General features: G+C 34.8%; 1 protein-coding gene across 4 annotated transcripts in view; it reads right to left on the bottom strand.

The window, feature by feature from the left end:
- PRDM5 (PR/SET domain 5) overlaps positions 1 to 22090 on the bottom strand; it is a 218565-nt gene that overhangs the window by 62272 nt on the left and 134203 nt on the right. For 3 of the 4 annotated variants that reach the window (XM_044224091.1, XM_044224092.1, XM_044224093.1), the window contains 3 exons: positions 16121 to 16214; positions 11598 to 11758; positions 8473 to 8566 (listed from right to left, as the gene is read on the bottom strand). In XM_044224091.1, coding sequence (XP_044080026.1) covers positions 8473 to 8566; positions 11598 to 11758; positions 16121 to 16214 — 349 coding nt within the window. Of the gene's footprint in view, positions 1 to 3618; positions 4352 to 8472; positions 8567 to 11597; positions 11759 to 16120; positions 16215 to 22090 lie in introns of those variants that run through there. The other variant, XM_044224094.1, reaches the window with a different exon arrangement.

Genomic DNA, 22090 nt, shown 5'->3' with positions numbered 1-22090 from the left:
GATGATGACACTGGGAACAGAAGGTCAGACCATATATCAAGGGAGGTTGCATAACTGTGGTTAAATATGGGCAGGAATAAGGAAGACAAAGCAAACAGCAGCCGTGGCAGCAACAGCTCACATATCACATGCACATTCTGTGCTAGGCACTGGCAAGGTTTCTTGACATAGACTTTTCATTTGTTCCCCAAAGCAATGCCATGATGCTGGGACTCTTTTTCTTTTTTTTTTTCTTTTTCAAGAATTTTATTTATTTGACACTGAGAAAGTACAAGCAAGGGGAAACAGCAGGCAGAGGGAAAGAGCAAAGCTGACTCTGCTGAGCAGGGAGTCCCATGTGGGGCTTGATCCTAGGACCATGGGATCACAACCTGAGCAGAAGGCAGATGCTTAACCAAGTGAGCCACCCAGGCATCCCCACTGGATCTGTTCTTATCCCTGTTCTTTAGATGAGGAAACTAAGCTTTGAAAGGTTAAGCAATTTACTATAAAGCTCACACAGGGAGGAAATGAGTAAAATGGAATTTGAAAGCCTAGCTTATGACTCCAGGATCCATGCTTCGGATATAAACTAGGTATTAAATACCAAGAAGTGGAGATAGCTGACTTCGTGGTGGGAAAGTTTCTCCATAAGTGGAATTAAATAACAAACTACAGATCTCAGGGTTCCAAGTCAAGATTAGTAACCTCAACTGATTGCTATATCAGCAAGATACTATCATCAAAAATTATGGAAAGAATGTATGTAATTCTACAGTAAGTTCAAGAGTAACAGTAAAAATCAGAATGGAACTAAAAACACTAACAAAGTGTACACTGAACAAAGTTGAAGCCTTAGTTTAGCTCTAGAGGAACAATATACAAGTAGTGTAACCTTAGCAAATCACTACATTTTGTGGAGCATGGGTTCAATGAAGAGACATGAACTAGAAATTTATGAAATTCTTTTCTATTTTAAAAGTGAAGAGTACTGTATTTTAATAATCTATAAAAGCAAACACTTTTATAGAAAAGCCTTGTGCACACTTGCTGTGCATGTTCTTATTCTAATCATCTAATCATGAAGAATGAATGGACTTCAGAAGGTAAATACAGGGTTTGTAAAAGATAACATTTTCAAAGTTAATGGGAAAAAACCCCGCAAAGTTTTGCCAGATTTCACCATAGCAGTACAAAACGGAGGTAATCGGAAGGAGAGAGAAAAGGAGGAGAAAGAAGGTGAAGTGAGGATACAACTGGTTGATTACTTAAGGTAGTAAAGGATAAAACCAATCAAAATGTGAATTGGAGAAGTTTTTAAAAAAAATTTTTAAAGCACTATTAACAAAAAATTACAATAGAGATATCAATACTAAGACTTCTCCCAGAACTAACAGCAGTAAGCCAATAGCTATGTTCTCACTGTCTTATAGAATGGCCATTAGTCATGAACCAATAAAATAAGACCTGTTCTGAGAAAATTCATATGAAGGAAACTGCCTTTAATACTTCACAAAGCAATACCATCACTATACTAAATAGGAAATGATAAAAGATACCAATTGGCAAACTGGAAGGAAGAAACACAGACAGGAGTCCTGTTTTCTCTTCATAAAACATAATGTTATTTGATGTTATAAAAAAGAGAGAATTACCTTCCCAAAATATTGATGGACACTTTGAATACTACAAAAACAAAATGAAATTGGCACCTTCAACATAATGGGAAAATCATAAAAAGAATATTATCTCTATAAAAATCCTATCACATTGCACTGTATTCAAATGTACATCCACTCACTAAAAGTCCCAACTACCAATAATCGTTTCCTAGAAATTTAAAAAAAAAAAGTAATCCGTCCAACTACATGACATTCTGAAAAATGTCAAACTATATAAACATCAAATGGTTTTCTGGAAAACAAATCTATGGAGACAGTAAAATGATCAGTGGCTGCCAGGCATTGAGGGTGGGGGATAAATAGGCAAAGCACAGAGGATTTTTAGGGCAGTGAAGTACTCTGTATGATATCATATTGATGAAGACACATTACACATTTGTCCAAACCCACAGAATGTACATCAAGAGTGAACCATAATGTAAGCTATAGACTTTGGGTGACTAAAATGTGTCAATGTGGGTTCATCAATTATAACACATATCACTTTGGGGATGTTGATAACAGAAGAGGGTATACATGTGGAGGAACGGAGTAGGTGGGACTATCTCTGGATCTTCCCCTCATTTCACTGTGAACCTAAAACTCTAAAATATATAGATGTTTATATCTATATTATTATATTATAATTATACACATAATATGTAATTATATATATTTTTATATATGTAAATAAATAATATTAGATATATTTATATCCATTTATAGATAAATATATTCTAAAAATAAGGCAAATCTAAAAAATAAAGGCAAAAAATCTGGAAAATTAAATTTAATTATCATTTTCTCTGTATGTTATTGCCCCTATAAAGGTGACTCAGGAGAAAATGAACACGTGAATGCAAAATACACACACACACACACACACACACACACCTTCCATTTCACTCTAAAAGATAAAATTTTCATACTACTAAAATACGTGACTTTTAGAATTCCATTTGTCTTTTATACTGGAAACTTACAGAATGTGTGTAATTCTTGTAATTATAACAACTGTTTAGCAAAAAAGAAGAGATAATACAAGTATAAAATAGAACTAAATAAAATAAAACAGAATAAAATAAAATAGAAATAAAATAGTCAAAAGATTTGGGTCTTACTACCTTGACTCAATAGGTCATTTACTTCTCTGAATCTCTCTTCCTTAACTAGAAAATGAGAATGGTCTTAGAAACCTATCACACTTACTGTGAAGGATTAACTCAGATATTTGAAAGAGCTTCTCTCCTTCAATAAACTTGATTAAAAGCCCGAGACTGATCTGCCCTGCCCTTCAACTCAGAATCCAGTCATGGAGCAGATATGCAAAGTAAGTATAATATCATAACTGAAAAGAGATGTTTATATATAGTAAGCAATGGAATCCCCAAATCTCTACTAGATGAGAGGCTATGGAGAGCAAGAGACTATAATATCCTACACAATTGTTTGTAATTATTCCAGTTCCTGTAGAGTGGACCTTGTCAAAGAAAATGGATAGGGTATTTGTCAGGACCAATTTCCTCTACCTTTTTTCTAATAAGAATTTTAAAAACTAGGCAAGTCCAAGTTAAAAGAATCATGGTAAGTTTTTAGTGCTGGTTGGCCAAATATTGTTCTTTATTCCTTCATTTAAGCACTGTAATTTTACATATATTGGTGAGCTAAATCTTAACTATTAGTTAACCACAACATTAACTGTTATTTATTATACAACTGTTTACAACCAATAGCATGATAAAGCAATGGGGTAAAGAACAGAAAGGAGAGCAAAGGGCCCAACTTTGTATTTATAAATATATAGTATATAAATATTTAATATATAAATATATTTATATATTTATATATTATAAATATGTAATATATTTATAAATATATTTTATATATTTCTAAATATATAAGATATATTTATAAATATATTTATATATTAAATACTTATATACTGTATATTTATATATTATATATTTAGTAAGTTTTTTCTTTGATTGTAACATTTCTCAAAGTGAATTCTTTGAGAATTTATGAAAAAATGATTTTATGGTCAATTAAATTTAGATTAAAATCCAGGACTTCTCGCTATGAAGCCAGCATTCTTTCCACCACCCCACAGGTACAATAATTGTTTGTAGTTTCTTTCATTTATTCAAGAAGCATTTGCTAGTTTCTTTCTCCATGCCAGGCATAGTAAACAAGTGAGTTATCAGATATGGGCAGAGAACTTACGAATGACTAAAGAAGTATGAGCACTTGGAAGTGTGCTGTGTTGAGAGAAGTACAAGACAGAGCATACCCACCTAATGTGGTGGGAGTGAGGGATGGTCACGTGACATATCATGGAGAAAGTTACATTTACTTGTAGACTTGGGAAAAGTGAAAGAAGCCTAATAAGTGAGCCTGGAATATCAAATGGAAGAGGAATTAATAACTGATGAGTCTCGTGATAGGTAAGGGACAGTCATTTTGCAGAAAGCCAGGGTAAACCACGAGATTTATAGTCAGACAACAGCGTGACTGGGTAAGCCTTACCAACTCTTTAAGCCTTCTTCTGTAAAAAACAGATATACTTTACAATGTATTTTAAAAAAAAAAAACTTCTAAAGACTCTATGCCAATAGCAAATTTCATGGAATTCTCTTTTCGAGATGACTAAGCATGCAGTAATGAAGTTCTGCTTCTTCAGAAGAATCTTGAGTTTTCCGAGTGGCATGACTCTAAGTGATGAAACAGAACAATAGAAAGTCTGTTTATATTTAAAGAATAGAAGTCTTCCTGTTGAAAGAACTAGGCTTTTTTTTTTTTTTTTAATCAATGCTTTTTTTTTTTTCCAATTTATTTATTTTCAGAAAAACATTATTCATTATTTTTTCACCACACCCAGTGCTCCATGCAAGCTGTGCCCTCTATAATACCCACCACCTGGTACCCCAACCTCCCATCCCCCCGCCACTTCAAACCCCTCAGATTGTTTTTCAGAGTCCGAGGGACATTCGAACAAGATGTAAGCTGTTAAGCTGGATGTTCAGGAAACAGTTCTTAGCAGCACTTGGCTGGCATCTGCATACACTCAGTTATTCTTACTGGAATAGAACACTCCCACTTTTAATTACGAAAATTTTTAAACAGGCAGAAAAATTGGAAAAATAGTACAATATGCCATATATATCCTCACTTGGGTTTAATGTCACCATATTTGCTTCCTCACTCTCATTTGTCCCTTTTTAAAATATATTTTTGCACTTTTTTTTGCTGCTTCATTTGAGAATCAGATGCAGAAACATGTCATATCTAAATAATTAATTTTTTCTTATTTATTCTTATTTATTTTTTAAGATCTTATTTATTTATTTGACACAGAGAAAGCAGGAGAGCACAGGCAGGGGGAGCAGGAAAGGCAGAGGGAGAAGCAGACTCCCCACTGAGCAGGAAGCCCAGGTGAGCCTCAATCCCAGGATCCTGGGATCATGACCTGAGCCAAAGGCAGACGCTTAACAACTGAGCCACTCAGACATCCCAGGTCTAAATAATTTAGCATAAATCTAATAATAGCAGGTACATGTATAATCATAATGTTAATATATTTTAAATATCTTATTAGACAAGAAACTTATTATGTGAAGACACAGAAAATCTTCAAGAAAATTCAAGTTGTCCATATTTATAATAAGAAGAAATAACCAGTTAATGATTTAGCATTTAACCTCTAAGGCCTTTATATATAAATATATTATCCTTACAAAAATATACCATTTTGTTTTTGTAACTTATATTTCTTTTCATGGTAACTAATACATGATGTACTAGTATATCATATTGCTTACAGTATATTCTAATTTATAGATATACTGTAATTTATTTAACCAGTCTTCTCAATGTTGAATTCGCAAGCTCTATTTCCATTTTTTCCCCCACTGTTATCAACAGCTCTTCAAGGAACAGGAGACTGTTCTTTTTTTTAAACAAATTTTATTGCCTATGATCTTCTTATGGACTTAGAAATCATGCATACTATGGGTTTATGCCTAATAAGGAAGATAAAAAGCCAAGGACTACTTTTGATGTGACAAGGTAAATTAAACTTTTAAGAGGTTATCTTGGAGAACATTACAGTTTAATTTTAAGAAAGAAGTTGGTGAGAAACACATAGTTCAGAATTTAAAACACCACTAAAAATAATTTTTCCAACCAAGTCCTTCTTTCAACATTTATTAACCAAAAAGGTCTGGTTAATCAGGAACACAGACACCTAAATGCATTTTTTCCAACAAAAATGCCTTTTTCAGAGTAATACATTTTTTAAAAATCCCGTGATTATTTATGCGAGACAACACGATAGTAAATTAGCTTCTTATCAACAGCCAATCAAGATTATGTTTATAAATTATTAAAGTTTCAGTATATTTAATGATTTAGGATCTTGATAAACTTGAAAGAAAGGAAAAGGAAAGATATTGAACATAATATTCTCAGGATGATATCCTGTAAGAAGGAAAAACCTAAGAAAAGGAGAGAACAATAATATAAGAAATTATATCAATCACTTGTTTCTTCTATACAATCAGGACATGGTGCTAAGTCTCTGGCATGATTTTAAGTCCACCGGCCCTCGACATGGCTCTCTACTGCTCTTTTCCTTTTGCTTCTCTCTTTTCTTTTTGTTGTTCTCTGCTTCTGTTTTGGTCCCCAAAACTTCACTTTCCCTGGATACTTCTAAGCAAGAAGACCTCCTTTATCTTATTAGGATATCCATTATTCTACATCCATCCTTTATAATGTTTGATATGTTCTAGGTTATAGGTTTCATTTAAAAGTATTGAAGAGGCCACGCTAAGATTACAAATACTGCTTTGATGTTATGTCTTTTAGCTTTAGCCAAAAAATTTCCAGAATAAGAAATCATGTTCCACTGCTGTCCTTTCCTCTGCCTATGTGTAATAACTGTACTATTGATTCTTTGGCCTAAGTAAGCTAACATTTCCTCACCCACAAAATAGTTACTATGCTAGACTTCTACTGCCTGAGGTACTCGGAGTACAGTGATAAAGTCAAATATTCTCCCTCTTGAATAGGAAGCTTCAGCAATGTAATCCAGTTACATTTTATCATGTACAGTCCAGCTATTGAAAACCATTAAGATTCAGGTAAAATAATCTGGCTATCAATATTTAGAGTATTTTTTCAAGTATTTCTCTACATGATAGACAAAATCCAGACAAGGTTCTGTCAAGAATATTTAATTGTTTAAATATATTTGCTAATGACATATCCAATTTGGGATTAGTATCCAAAATATGCTAAGAACTCATACAACTCAAGACCAAAACAACAAATAATCCAATTAAAAAATGTGCAGAAGACATAAACAGGCATTTTTCCAAAGAAGACATCCAGATGGCCAACAGACACATGAAAAGATGCTCAACATTACTCATTGTCAGGGAAACACAAATCGAAACCACAATGAGATCTCTCACATCTGTCAGAATACCTATCAAAAAGATTAGAAATAACAAGTGGTGGTGAGACTGTAGAGAACGGGGAACCCTCGTATACTTATTGGTAGGAATGTAAATTGATACAGCTACTCTGGAAAACAGTTTGGAGGGTCCTCAAAAAAACTTAAAATGGAAGTACCATATGATCCCGTAATTGCACTTCTGGGTATTAACCCAAAGAAAACAAAAACACAAATTCAAAAAGATGTATGCACCTCTATGTTTACTGCAGCATTACTTACAAGGGCCAAGATATGGAGGCAACACAATGTAAATATCTATTGACAGATAAATGGATAAGAGAAATGTGGTATATATACACGATGGAATATGACCTAACTATAAAAAGGAATGATATCTTGCCATTTACAAGAGTATGGATGGACCTAGAGGATATTACGCTAAGTAACTAAAAGACAAATACCCTACAATTTCACTTATATGTGGAATCTGAAAAGCCAACAAACAAACAAAAACAACAAATACCATCACCACCAACAAAAAGAGAAACGGACTCATAGATAACTAACTAGTGATTGCCAGAGGGGAAGGTAGTGGGGGATGGGTGAAATAGGTGAAGAAGATAAGGGAACATACTTCAGTCACAAAATAAATCACGGGTATAAAAAGTACAGCAGTGAGAATATAATCAATAATACTGTAATAACTTTGTACGGTGACAGATGGTATGTTAGACTTATCCTAGACTTACCATGGTGAGCTTTTTATAATGCATATAATTACGGGATCACTATGTTGTATACCTTAAACAAATATTCTATGTCAACTATACTTCAGTTAAAATTTTTAAAAAGAATATTTAGTTGTTTATTCAGGCTTCACTAGGGCATAGCCCTCTTTCATGGGAGAAATTGCACAAAAAGTCAGAAGAAATCAAGGGACGATCCCTTTAGGAAGTAATCCATGGCATATCGGACATTATGGTTGCATCACCCTCATATCCAATGAAATCCTACAGCGTCCAGGCAATATTCCAATAACTATCTAAATTTAAAAAAGCCACATTTGATGTCAGTTAAAAGAAGGAATTTTGAGAGGAGGCCCTTAGCCTTCTATAAAAAGTCAAACTGCTATTCCCTATTCCTCTATTAGAACAGAATATTATGTAAATCACAATTATATCACAACCAAACATTAGCCAAATAATTTCCATTACAGATATTTAACTTAACTGGGAAAGTAAACTTATTTAAAATTTTTCTCCAGTAAGGGACTGGATTCTATAAAATTTGAAGGAAGAGAAAAAAGCTAAGACTATATTTCTGGTTTTAAAAGAATGTGATTTAAGTTGTTTTTATCACCAATTACAATCTACATACCTGTGTGGCTACGGATATGAACTCTCAGTGTACCACTGCTGGCAAATTTCTGGCCACAATATGGGCAGATTTTCTCCTTTTCTCCTGTATGTGTCTAAATGGAAAGGAATAAAAAGGGTCGAGGATAAATATAAAGAATTAGGTAAAAATGATTAAGTGCCTCTGACAATGGTAAATCCTTTTTTTCCAGGATTATGTTTCATTAAAATGATTTAGTATCACAATGAGATTTTAAACAATTTATCATGAGTATTCCCACTGGTTCAGAAAAAAAAAAAAAAAACAAAAAAAAAAAAAAAAAAAAAAAACCTTAGACTCATGCATTAGTGCTAATTTGAAAATAATTCTGCAGTTTACTTTTTAAGCCTTTATGGAGCCCCCAAGTAAAAACGATTAAGTTATACAAAACCAGTATATGCTGGCAAAACCACATAATCAAAATGGGGTTACAGCTGCCCTTGACTGCTGCCAAGAAACACTTCCTTAGAAGCATTTTTCACATTCTTTGTGTGTATTTAACTCTTGAGGACAGAATTAATCTCAATAAAGTAATCTGTTATTTGCATTACGCTTGCCTGACTGGATTGATTTTATGACAAAGCAGAAAGAAATATAAATCTGACTTGATCTTGAAAATCAGCAGGTGTTAATTGAGCAGTCAATTTGAAAGAACATCCTTGCCCTCAACATACCTTTAATCTCAGCATAAAACAACCACAAAAGGAAAGGTGAATATGTATCATCAAAAGTGAATTTTGACAGAATGTTAGAGAGTTTAAAGAAAAGAGCAAGCTCTCCCAAAAAAAGGAGACAGATGGAGCATCCATAACAGGTCATTCCAATAAATGAGAGGTCAGAGCTACTTTTCAAGTCCCATTGTTTTTCAAACTCAGGAGAAGGGGAAAAGAAGGGAGAAGAGGGAAATTACTTCAGATATCTGCACACTGTCAGTGACACTTTTTAAATTTTTTTTTTAATTTCAATGATGACCTACACATTAATAAAAGCACACAGCAGATCAACTGGGTTACTACCACAACACAGAGTTTCTAGGCCTGTGTTTGCATTAGGTTTGTGCAAATTACTGGCATTGCCATGGGCTAATGTAAAAAGAATGGGAAAGTTTTTTTGTTTTTCTTTTTTTTAAATATGTTCCCAGAAGGGACACACTGGCAGTGATAGAGTGAAAGGAGTAGGGCAGTCTCATCTCAGAAAACCACCAGTGTAGCAACACATTCTCCATATTAATTGCTAACTTTAATATAATTAGTTTCATAGCCTTATTGGTATTTAATTTGGAAATTTCCACATTTGAATTATAATCTGCATTTGGATAGACACTATTGTATTTGTGGTTTTTAAAACAGTTATAAACTAAATACCTTAGTCAACATCAGTGTCCTTTTAAATATTTTTCCATTGAAAATGATTTACATTATATTCAAATTTCAGAAGTACAGTCTAATCAACTGCCACGCTAGCCAATGACACTGGCTACAACAGACAACTCCTTGTTTCTCCACTTGGCAGGCACTTAACTTTCCATTTTCACTCTAAGTTCTTATACAAAACAGTTATACATTCTTTATAGGAAGAGCCGTTTCTCCCATGGTCCCCATTATAGCTCATTTTAAAGGAAATGGTATAGCATTTTAACATAGAGCAGACCTATATTCTTCACATTCCCTGACAGAAGGGGCAAGATACATCAATTCTTTCTTGACTAGTGTACGGTTGCTTAGAAATTGTGTACATCTATTATTAAAACATTGGATTATTCCAAAGAGGCAACTACCAATTTATTTATTGTATCTTTATAAAATCCACAGAATTTCTTTTGCTGCTACATAAGTATTTCATTGCTCACTTACATGACCTGACTTGTCAGTGGTACAACTTTCAAAGCAAACTACATTCAGTCAACAATAGTGAAAAGAATTAAAATGCTTCTTAGGTTTAATTCGAAAATATATCTTATTATTAGGTATGGAATTTGGTTAACACTTAAGGTATAACACTAAAATATCTTAAATATAGATAAGAAAGCATGGAAACAGATCACTATGACAATATTGGTAAATGTATGAGACAAACACAAACAATGCTCTGTCACGACAATCTGTGATTGTGGACAAACAACTATTATCTCTCTTGAAAACTCACTATTTTTTCCCAGGTTGATTCAACAAGACACAAATTTATTAAATTCATACAAAAAAATAATTCAAGCAAAGCAAGGTGAAAGACTATCCTCTCCAGAAATTTGAAAAGAGGAGACAATATTATTACTGAACATTAAAGAAACAGGTAATGAACAATTCAGTCCTTTGACACAGCCACACTAAAGACAGGTACCAAAATAAAATTCACACTGAAATACGAGTCACTTGCTCACATTCGCTTAGCAGTGCACACTAAATAGCCGCATCTATGACACTTCATACTCATTTCTAAAGTCAACATTAAAATCTATAATGGTGTTTGTTACATATGAACATTGCTATTTTTGAAAATACCCTTAAAATGTACTTACAAATCAAATAAAAATAACCTCTTGACTTGCTTAATTAACATAACATGAAAAAGATAACCTCCAAATCACTGTAAGAACCTCATTTTATTTGAGTTAAGCAAATACTTATCAAGTCCCTCTTCTGTACCAGAACTTCTCTAGGCCTAGAGATGCAAGATGAAGAACAGTTCCAATCCTAGAAAAGAGCTCAATCTAGTAACTTGTCAATAAACACCTGAATTAGCTCCGAAAAATAAAATTAAGGCACTGATCATTTTTTAAGTAAAAACCTACATTAATTCATAAACATACAAAAACTAACAAGCTTTCACTCATCAAATACTTTGTACGACCCATCTATCACCATAGCTCAGTGCTGTGGTGAAGAAATCACACCTCAATCTAGGTTCACCTTCATCCGAATGATACACCTCTTCTGAAAAAGTAAACAGAACATTTTCTGAAGAGCTCATATAAACCATGCACCCCTTGTCATTTGGAGGAAATATGTTGATTAATTAATATAAAATTGATTATCACATTGTAACTAGCATGCATGCCCATACTCTTGAAGTGTGTAATTCATTCAAACTCACAGAAGGCTTCTACTTACTTTCTTATGACTTCTAAGCACTGAAGGTGTAACAAATGCCTTATTACAGAGTTCGCATCTGTATTTCTTGTGTCTTTCATGGACCACCTGGACGTGCACATTTAAGGTATCCTTCCTTTTAAAGGTAGCATCACAGTGATGGCACTTGAAAGTCCTCTCGCCTTAGAAATGAAAACATGAAATAAGAGAAAGATCAGATGCAAGAGCCGAATGATGATCCCTCCCCCTCATGGGTACCAGATACAGTGTTCTTTTCTCCAAAAATTTAGTCTTATTACTAACAATTTATCATAGCCAGAAAAGGTAATTTTTCACATCTTTCAATTCCACATTTGCTCATTCATTGTGTGACCAGCAGGAAGTGCTTGAACCCTCTTATACTCTCAGACTCTTTAACTGGAAAAGGCGGAGACTCAATCAGCTGACTTTCTAAAGGAACCATGAACTTTCTTTAGAAGTAGTCGGTCTTTCTCGGGCAGGGGCTCAGGGTCGAAGTAGATTCTCATGGTGACAAAAGGCTTCTGTCAAGCAGAGTAAGTGGCCTGTGGGGCCCCTCCTAAACTCCCCTCACTCCCACCACAGCCCTTATGGCCTTTAAGGGACAGGGCAGAATAGGGTCCTGGGTAGCGATGTGGGGAGGGAAGCCCCTGCAGGCACACAAAATGGGTCAGAGCCAGACCCCTGCTAAGACAGGAGAGGGCTATAACACCCCTTCCTTCCTCAGCACTATCTCAGGAATTTGGGCTAGAGGCTCCCTAACATGGTCCTTGGTCTGCTAATTAATTTAATTACCTTCCAGGCTCTCACCAGACAGGTTGGGGGGGTCGCCTCTCAGAAAGGCAGCTGGATTGGGGCAACTATCCTTTTCTACCCTAGAGCCCCTGGATACCTGTGAGGCTATTCACCTTGTTCTCATTTTATAGCCTCCGCCCACAGGGAAAGCAACTCCACAAACTCTGTTTCGGGATGTATGGTATGGTATTTTTTAAACTTGCATATGCATGGAAGTACATGATTATGTAAGTAAGACAGACTAGTATTTGAATATATCTTCCCCTTTTAAAAAACAATTATATTAGTACAGATTTACATATTATATTCACTATGAGACAAAAGATAACTTTCTACATTGAAATAGATTACCTCAATTTCGACCAAACTCTTCCTACTTCCCTCCATTATAACCAGTACAGACTTAGAAATGTGAAGATCCTACTATTTCTTCATACCAAATTTAAGGAAGGAAGGACAAAAAGAGGTGAAAAAGAAAAAAAAAGAAAAAGAAAAATGACGCTTTTCAAACAGAATTATGGCCCTTTAACTTAAAATATTGGAGAGTCCTGATGGAATCTGATGCTTGGAACAAAGTTACATCCAAACCATGCAAGAATTGTGTAGATTCTCAAAGCTATGTTTATATGTTGCCTTTGTGCATTTTTGTTGCTGGGTACTGTCACTATAATCTAATTTGTCTTTATATATCATTTTAGATTTAAATACCTCATTTGTATAAAATATATAACCAATAATAGTAAAAGAAATGAGCAATGACACAACATCATAAATAAAGCAAAGCAACTCAGGAACAACTAAAAAACAAAAACAAGGGTGGCCTGCATGGCCTAGTAGGTTAAGCTTCAGACTCTTAGTTTCAGCTCAGGTCATGATCTCAGGGTCACTGGGTCCAGTCCTGTGTCTTAGAGCTCTGTGCTCAGTGGGGTGTCTGCTTAGGATTCCCTCCCTCTCCTTCTCCTTCTGCCTCTCCCTGTCCTCCTCTCAAAATAAATGAGTAAATGTTTACAATTAAGTAAATAAAAAACAAAACAGTAGTTCTCCAAGATTTCTCCTATTAAAGCATTTCCATTAAACTATCACATAAATCAAAATATTGATTCCTATACAAAGACCTCATCAAGCTATACCAAGGGAGTCCTTACCTTTCTTCTTTCAAATTTTAATTCCAGATTTCTTTGTTTTAAGCTTATCAGAACTTTTTAAGTCTGAAGAGATTTTATCTGATGTTATCAGATTTCTTTGCCTTAAAGAAATAAACATAGGATTAAAGATAGGATCTTTCCTATCTTAAAACCAAGAAGCAAGCTAGTAACCTGCCTTTTGGTTTTCCATATGTTAGAAAATAGCAATAATTTCCAAAATAATTATGACGTTATTCTTCATATTTTGAGCCAGAATGCTGTTAAAAGTTTCTAAAACAGCCTGCATGTTTTGAAGTTAAATAGGTTTTCATTTTCATACTGTGTAAGATAACATCTAGTATTTTGTCTTACTCTGTCTCCTTCTGGTTTTTCCCATCCTTTTAGCTCATTTGCCTTATCTGATGTTTAATTTTACCTTCAATAAACCACTTGCTCAGTCAACTACAAAGCTGACTTTCCAGCCAAATGTCAGTGCAGCTTCATAAAGCCTATTATTAATATGCTGACCAACATTATATTAAATACAGAATGTGCAAACACAGTCCACACCGCTGCTTCAATCCTCTGCCTCAAGTGTATGGGAACCAATCAGCAGAAATCAAAATCAGTAGGTTCCTTATAATAAAAATTCCTTGTTGTTATTGAAACTAATTTTCATCTATCCAAACAAAAATTTCCTGAGAATACAGGACAAATTTGGCCACAGAAGTCTTAATAGTATGAATGAGGTTCACTCACCCCAATTCCTACTCAAAAATCCGTTCATCCCATAATGATTTTTTTTCTTAATCAAATGACAGTGTGACGGGATGGAAATTACTGTTGTTACAGGGCAAATTTTCTTTTCTTTTTTTTTTTTTTTAAGATTTATTCATTTATTTGAGAGAGAGACAGAGATAGCAAGGGAGAGCACGAGTGGGAAGAGAGGGTGAAGCAGGCTCCCTGCTGAGCAAGGAGCCCCAGTGTAGTACTTGATCCCAGGACCCTGGGATCATGACCTGGGCCAAAGGCAGCAGCTTAATCAACTGAGCCACCCAGGCACCCTAAATTTTATTTCTTAAATGCATGGCTGTCCTTAATAAAGAAAGAGAAAGTTGTGTGGACCAATTCTCCAGAGCTGTAAGGTCAAAGGCAGAGTGGCACGGACCTTAACATTATCTTTTCTGTAGAAAAGAGGCATTTCGTCATGTCTTACCACTTAGTATTTTCAAAAACTTTACTATGCTGAGTGAAATAAGTCAAGCAGAGAAAGCCAATTATCATATGGTTTCACTTACTTGTGAAGCATATGGAATAACACAGAGGACATTGGGAGATGGAGAGGAGAAGTGAGTTGGGAGAAATCGGAGCAGGGGAGACAAACCATGAGAGACTGTGGACTCTGAGAAACAAACTGAAGGTTTTGGAAGGGAAGGAGTGGGGGGTTGGGTGAGCCTGGTGGTGGGTATTAAGGAGGGCACAGATTACATGGAGCACTGGGTGTGGTACATAAACAATGCATTTTGGAACACTGATGAAAAAATTAAATTTAATTTAATTTTAAAAAAAATAAAACTTTACTATCTTTGGCATTTTGAACTGTAGACACTTCTACTTGACCAGAGAAAATTTCTTCCAAGATACTGTCTTATCTGTACTGTTGTCATAACTGATTAATTGTTTTACTTTCCTGAGAAATATTAAAAATTTAATCAGCAGTATTAACTTTGTTTCAGAAGATGTTCCACAAATTAAAAAACTCAAAAGCAAACAATACAAATATTCCCTACATTATGCCATTTTTCTTTACTCTTAGATACAGTAATATAACAAATGTCTGGTTATTTCCATATCTGAACACAGAACTCACTTTAAAACTCAGCTTAGTAATAGCATTTTCTCTGAAATAACATAATATAAAGTGTCCTTTCAGTAATGTGGGTATAAGGTGTTGTTCTAAAAATAGCTCTTTGCATGGTATGTATGTGTATAACTTCTCCCAAAAGAAAAAGAAGAGCTCCTGCCAAATGAAGAAGTCAGATGCAGCATATATTAAGAAGAGAAAGCACCTGACTGAATCTTGATGCTGTCTCCAGAGCTAGAACCCTGCATATGTCACCATGTTTCTCTGGGTCTGCATTTTCTCTACTCCCCTCATATTAACAGGTTAAATTAGATGTGCACTCTGATCCTTTCCAACTTGAAAAGTCTGTGAGCTAATAAAATCATGACAGACATCTGCATATTTTAACCATTATACTTAAAAGGAACAAAAATGTCTATTTCAGACAAATTTCAAAGATACTTTACTGAACATAAGATAAGATTTTATATAAAAACCTTAAATAGTGGAAAGTAAAGATATACAGAAAAGATATAAAAGAAAGAAAAGATATAAAATAAAATCTCTCATAAGACAATTTATCTTTATGTGGGAGAATAAAGGAAGAAAAGGAGAAAGGCAGAATTACCAGCCCTTTTTACGTTCAAAAGTAGATCATGTAACTATATACAGGTCCACTTTTATGACGCCAACATTCTCAAGAGTTATAAGAATGCAGTTTGAGATAATTCAATTTGCCCTCAACTGCTTGTATTGTGACTTACTGTTATGTATGAGCAGGTGTCTCTGCAAAGAAAATGGGGTTCGGAACAAAGCTTTACATTCCTCACATTGGAATGGTCTCTCTTCAGAATGTGTCTGCAGATGAAAGAAACTGAGTCAGGAGGGTCTAGAATCATCTAGTCATGACAATAATTGGAACTTGTATTCATGATGCGGGAGAGGAAGGGGAAGGTAGACAATATTTTGTTTCTTCTGGTGACGTTCTTTTACCATAAAATCGTAAACACAAATACACTATGTTCACAGGAGAAAAACAACTCTATTTTTAAATTATCACATTAATTATATATTTGATAAATAATAAAGGAAATTGTTCCTCTAATCTCAAAATGCTAATCTGAATATATCCAAATTTCTCAGGATTTACACTACAGAGTAAAATGATTTATAATTTCTCTGAAGACTAAACCTTTGTTCTTATTGGACAGGCTTTCACTATGGTAGTACAACACTTTCAAAATAATCAAAGGAAACTGGTAAAAGGAGACAGTTTCTACCTTCTCCCCTCAACATCACTGAATAAGTTCCAATAATTTTTAGTCCTAGATACCATTTACCCCCTAAATTAAACTAGAACATTTACTCATACTTAAATCAAGTAACATTCATTAAGTATTTATTTTGTGTCATTGCTACACTCAACACTTTACATGAATTTTTTCACTTAATTCTAACATTAATTTGATGGACAGTATACTATTACTGTCCCCATTTTACAGTAACTCAAAGAGTTTCAATAACTTGCCAGAGATCAAACAATGTAGACGAAGCAAGTACCTTTAAACACGGAACAAACAGAAATACACTGAGAAACAATAAACAACAGAAAACCAGGAATGAAAACAAAGCAAACAATAAAACAGTATGCTTATTCACTTCTCCTGTTTCTTTAATCACACATTGTATTAACCTGTTTGGCACAAGTCAGTATATAAAATCTTATTCTACCATGGATGGCAAGATAAATTCTAAAAACCAAAAATTGAACTATATTCTCTTATGATAATAAAGCACATCATATAATTCATTAGTTTTTAATGATATATGTGGCATAAAAATAAAGGGAATAAATAAAGCACTTTATTCATAGCATAAAGATTTAAAAATTTTCTTAGTTTAATGTACACTGTAATATTCAAGATGTACATATTACCTATTAACATAATGTTGGTGGAAAGGGATTACCATGTCTGTTTTCAGTTGTAAAAAATATAGAGAAAGGATGAGGGGAGCAAATATTTAAAAACTTGGGAAAAATTACACGTATTCAAGTGTGTTATTTAGCCTTATAAATGAACATGATAACTGGGAAAAAATAGAACAAAGAGTAAGTTTCTTTCACTACATAAAATATATGGACACTTAATATAGCAAAACACGGCATTTCAAATTGATAGAACAACAGTGGACAGTTTGGTAAATGGTTTTGAGGCAACTGTATAGATATTTAGGAAAAAATTAAACTGGATCTATTATTCATTCACCCCTTTCAATAAATCCCATTTCGATTCAGCTTTTTTTTTTTCAAATGTGAAGAAGAAATCCTCAATATACTAGAAGAAAACATGAGTGAATTGTTAAATACATTTTGAGCAGGAAAAGGCTTTCTAAGCATGGCAGAAGCTCAAATATGCAGATGAGAGAAGGCATTAAATTTAAAATTATAAGGCAAAAATGTTTGGTGGCAAAGAATATTTGCAATATGAAATAAAAATTTTAAGCTGCTAATATAAAGAGTTATGGCACATTTACAGGAAAAGATGAAAACTCAAAAAAAAAAAAAGGCAAAAAGATTCCTCCAAGTAACACTCTTGCAATCTCCTTCATTACTTATTTTGTGCCCAGGCCATGCTATGCACCTCATGCCCTATATGTCAGTCCTGTTTTACACACGGGAGAGACAGCAGTAAAAACAGAGGACTAAGTCCTAGCTATCACGGAGCTCTCCCACTGGCAAGGAGAAAAAGACAATGAACAAACCATAAAACATGAAGTACATGCTATAGAGAAAAATGAAGAAGGGAAAGGGGATAGCAAAAGTTTCAAAGAAAGGGGTAGCAATTTAAGCAGAAATTCTAGCTGAGAAGGTGACTCGAGAGAAGAACTGATGGAAGTGAGGGAACAAGGGCATGTCTTCCTCTGAGGCCTCTGGGCAGGAAACACCATGGAGGCCAGTGTGGTGGAGTGAGAGGAAGAAGCACAGAAGTGGGGAGATGAGGCTGGAAAAACATGGGAAAAGAAGGAGAAGCAAATCATGTAGGATCTGGTCAGGCACTGCAGGAATTTTGTTTTTTACTGGAAGAGATAAAAAATCTCAAATGAGTCTTGAACCGATGGCATTTCATAGGATGCTAAGGTGGGTGTGCCGAGAACAGGAGAGACGGGGACACGGGAAAGCGGAGAACCCAGAGAAGCAACAGCAAGAAACCAAACAAGAGATAATCAAGTCCTCCATCAGAGTGGTAGCTACCAATGTACAAAGAAGTGGTAGATTTCCAGATATATGATGAAAGCTAACAGGTTTTTATGGAGAGACTTGAATCTGAAGCATGAGGCACAGGAAAGAAGATCTAAGATTGTGACCAGAGCGATGGTAGGATGGATCAGCCACCAGAAGAGCAAGCAAGAAACAGGTTTGCTGAAAGATAAGGGGTTCAGTTTGGGGTGGGTTCAAATGACTAGTCAAAGAAGACTAGTAGACAGTGGACCATTTCAAGTCTGCATCATAGGGTAGAACATTTGGCGATGTCAGACTATATAGTTTTGGGGCACCTGGCTGGCTCAGTGGGTTAAGCCTCTGCCTTTGGCTCAGGTCATGATCCCAGGGTCCTGGGATCGAGCCCCACATTGGGCTCTCTGCTCAGCAGCAAGCCTGCTTCCTCCTCTCTCTCTGCCTGCCTACTTGTGATCTCTCTCTGTGTCAAATAAATAAAATCTTAAAAAAAATTATATAGTTTCAGTATTTAAACCCATAAATATGAGAGAATGAAAGTTAAAAAGAACACAAACAACTCTCTGTGGTATATCAGATTGGCAGAGGTAAGGAGAATGGTTATTACTCATTGTTGACAAAAGGGAAAAGTCGAGCAATCTCATCTCTTGTAACCGGGAACATACATTTTCTGAGTGGCAGTGTGGCTCTATTGACCCAAAATGACAAACAGACCCAGTCTTTGACTAACCAACTCCCTTGGCAGACATAGATCTGGCAATTATTTACATAAACAAAAACTTTAAAAAAAAAAAACAGCTAAATGCTTACTGACAGATATAAACCTGGTTAACTAAATTTGAGTGGCTACTGTATATTTATTTTGATATGGAAAACCCACTAGAACATATTTTGAGTGTCAAAAGAACAATGCAAACCATTATAGGTAGAATACCACAGGCCGCAAACATATACAAGCGTAGAATGGGGTGTGGGAAGATGTCCTATGAAACACTGAGGAGGGTTTTCATAGTAAAGCAGAGAGTGGTATTTGATGGAGTTTTGCTTTCTTCTTTATACCTTTCTTTGATATTTAGTTTTCTACAAAGGGTAGATAATATTATTACAAAAAGAAAGAAGCTTTTGTCTTTAGAGCATCCATATTGGAACAAAGGGTTGCTTTAGTCTTCCAAAAGTATGATATTCCGCCCTAACCAATTCTTTCCCTTTTTCCAAATCTAGGTCAATACGACATGTGGCTATGATTTAGCAGCTTGATGATGAAATAACTTGGGATAGCATGAAGGCTCACACCCCTGTTAACCAAATCGAAGCCACAACATCTAGATATGGCCTGAAGTCAAGAGCTATTTTACATAGTTAAGCCGTTAGTGCACAGCCAGGTGAATAAATATTTTTGTCAAAGATGCCAAACCACCAACAGAGTTGTGATGGCATGACCTGTCAAAATCTCAGCATAATATTCTTTACAAGTACCAGATAAAATTCAACTTTTTAAAGGCTGCTTATGCTTCCATTTTTCATCACTAAAGGGTACCAAACTTTTCACTGACTTATTAATTACATTATCCTTCCCCCACTTAAATGCCAAGTCACTGATGACATAACAAATGAACTTGCCCATGAACTGTACATATATCTTATTATGTACCATATCATACATTTTTTTACACACCAAGTCTGATTGTTGTTGCAGATGTAGAAAACACATAAGAAAATGTGTTCCACTATTTATAACACCTAATAAAATGTCTCAAGAATGCTTCAGGTTTTCAACATAATTTTTATACAATCATCACCAAATTAGCACATTTCTAGCTGTATAAACCAAATATTAATTTCATGAGAACAGAATAAAATTGTCTTGGGCCCATTCACAATTAAAAATTATAACCTGGACTCACACCAATATATATTGCTCTGTAGTAACAGTATTATTGGTAATGCTATTTCTTCTTTGAGTCATGTACAAAGCAAGAAACTATCTTAAAATTCAGGGGAAATAACAGAGATAAAATAAATTTGTATAAAATATTCCTGAGATACATGTGTCAGAACTATTCTTTCTTCTTAAAAAAAAAAAAAAAGAGTTTTGTTATTGAAGTCTCAAGTCTGCGTATCATAAGCATATTACGATCCCACTGGGTCACATAATAAACCTAAAGCTGCATAAAATGTGTGTCATCTGGCTGTTTACAAGGTCCGTGGATTAAATTTTTACTGTCAGCTTTATAACTGGCTTCCTTAAAGGGCCTCGTCCTCGCAAAAATGAATGGAAACTAGAGAGATATCAAAAAAAAGCAGCTCAGCGCAGGAAAAGGTAGCTCATTTCACACAGATAAGTTAAGATTATAAAACAGAGGTTATGCTCTTACAGAAGTATAGCCTTTCATGACCAAGCCCAACCTTTCCTCTGCTTGAAAAGCCACAATTCCATTAGTACAAAGCCATAACTCCATGGAGCCAACTACTAAAGCCTCAAGTTTATACCCTGATCAGGGCAAAGGGAATTTGCTAAAAGAAGGAATAATCACAGACTTGTAGAAGTCTTCCTTGGAGGACAGCAATTCAGACTACCACTCAGGGAGTTCTCCCCCCTACAACACTGCTAAAACATGGCATCTCATATTTCTAACCAAGGACATTTCTAACAAATACTGCTTCAAATACATGACCCTTTAGGCTAGCTGACTTGACCATTAATTTAAAAGTTCTGCCTCTGCAATGGCCACTATTTATTACAGGTAGCCCAGAGTCATACAGAACAAGTTTACTCTCTTTCCCACAAGGAAGCTCTTTGAATATATGGAAACAGCAACCATATCCCTTCACAAACGGTTGTAATAACCAGACACCTGCAGCTTCATTCATGAAAATATGGCTGTCGGGCATACCACAGGAATTGTAAAGCAGAACTTTCTGAATAGAAGTAGGCATTCTAATTTTTATAACTCATATGGAACAACTCACAGCAATTATACCAGCTCCTCTAGTGGGTAACTCGTTTGCTGTGCAAGATGGCTAAATAAACCAGTAATTCTGCCATGAACTTTATGTGCCACCCAAAAATAAACAAGTGCAGATACCTAAAGTACAAACAGACAAACAACAATGGATTTTGGATTTTACAGGATTCTAATCTTATATAAAATTATACTCTCTAAAAATTAATACCAGTTGTTGGGTAAAAAAGTTTTCATTAACATGTAATAGGAAAATAATAGTAAAAATAGGATAAAAACTAACAATAAGATAAAAATAGGATTCTCTCCACATACCCCTCCCTGAGATTAAGGGTCTCTTATGGTTGTCTCCCTCCCGATCCCATCTTGTTTCATTTTTTCCTTCCCTACCCCCCTAACACCCAACTCTGCCTCTCAAATTCTTCATATCAAGGGAGGTCATATGATAATTGTCTTTCTCTGATTGACTTATTTCACTCAGCATAATACTCTCTAGTTCCATCCACGTCGCTGCAAATGGCAAGATTTCATTTCTT

The sequence above is a fragment of the Neovison vison genome, chromosome 11 (assembly GCF_020171115.1).
Source record: "Neovison vison isolate M4711 chromosome 11, ASM_NN_V1, whole genome shotgun sequence".
In the NCBI taxonomy this organism is placed as follows: domain Eukaryota; kingdom Metazoa; phylum Chordata; class Mammalia; order Carnivora; family Mustelidae; genus Neogale; species Neogale vison.
This window is presented reverse-complemented; position numbering and strand designations above follow the sequence as displayed.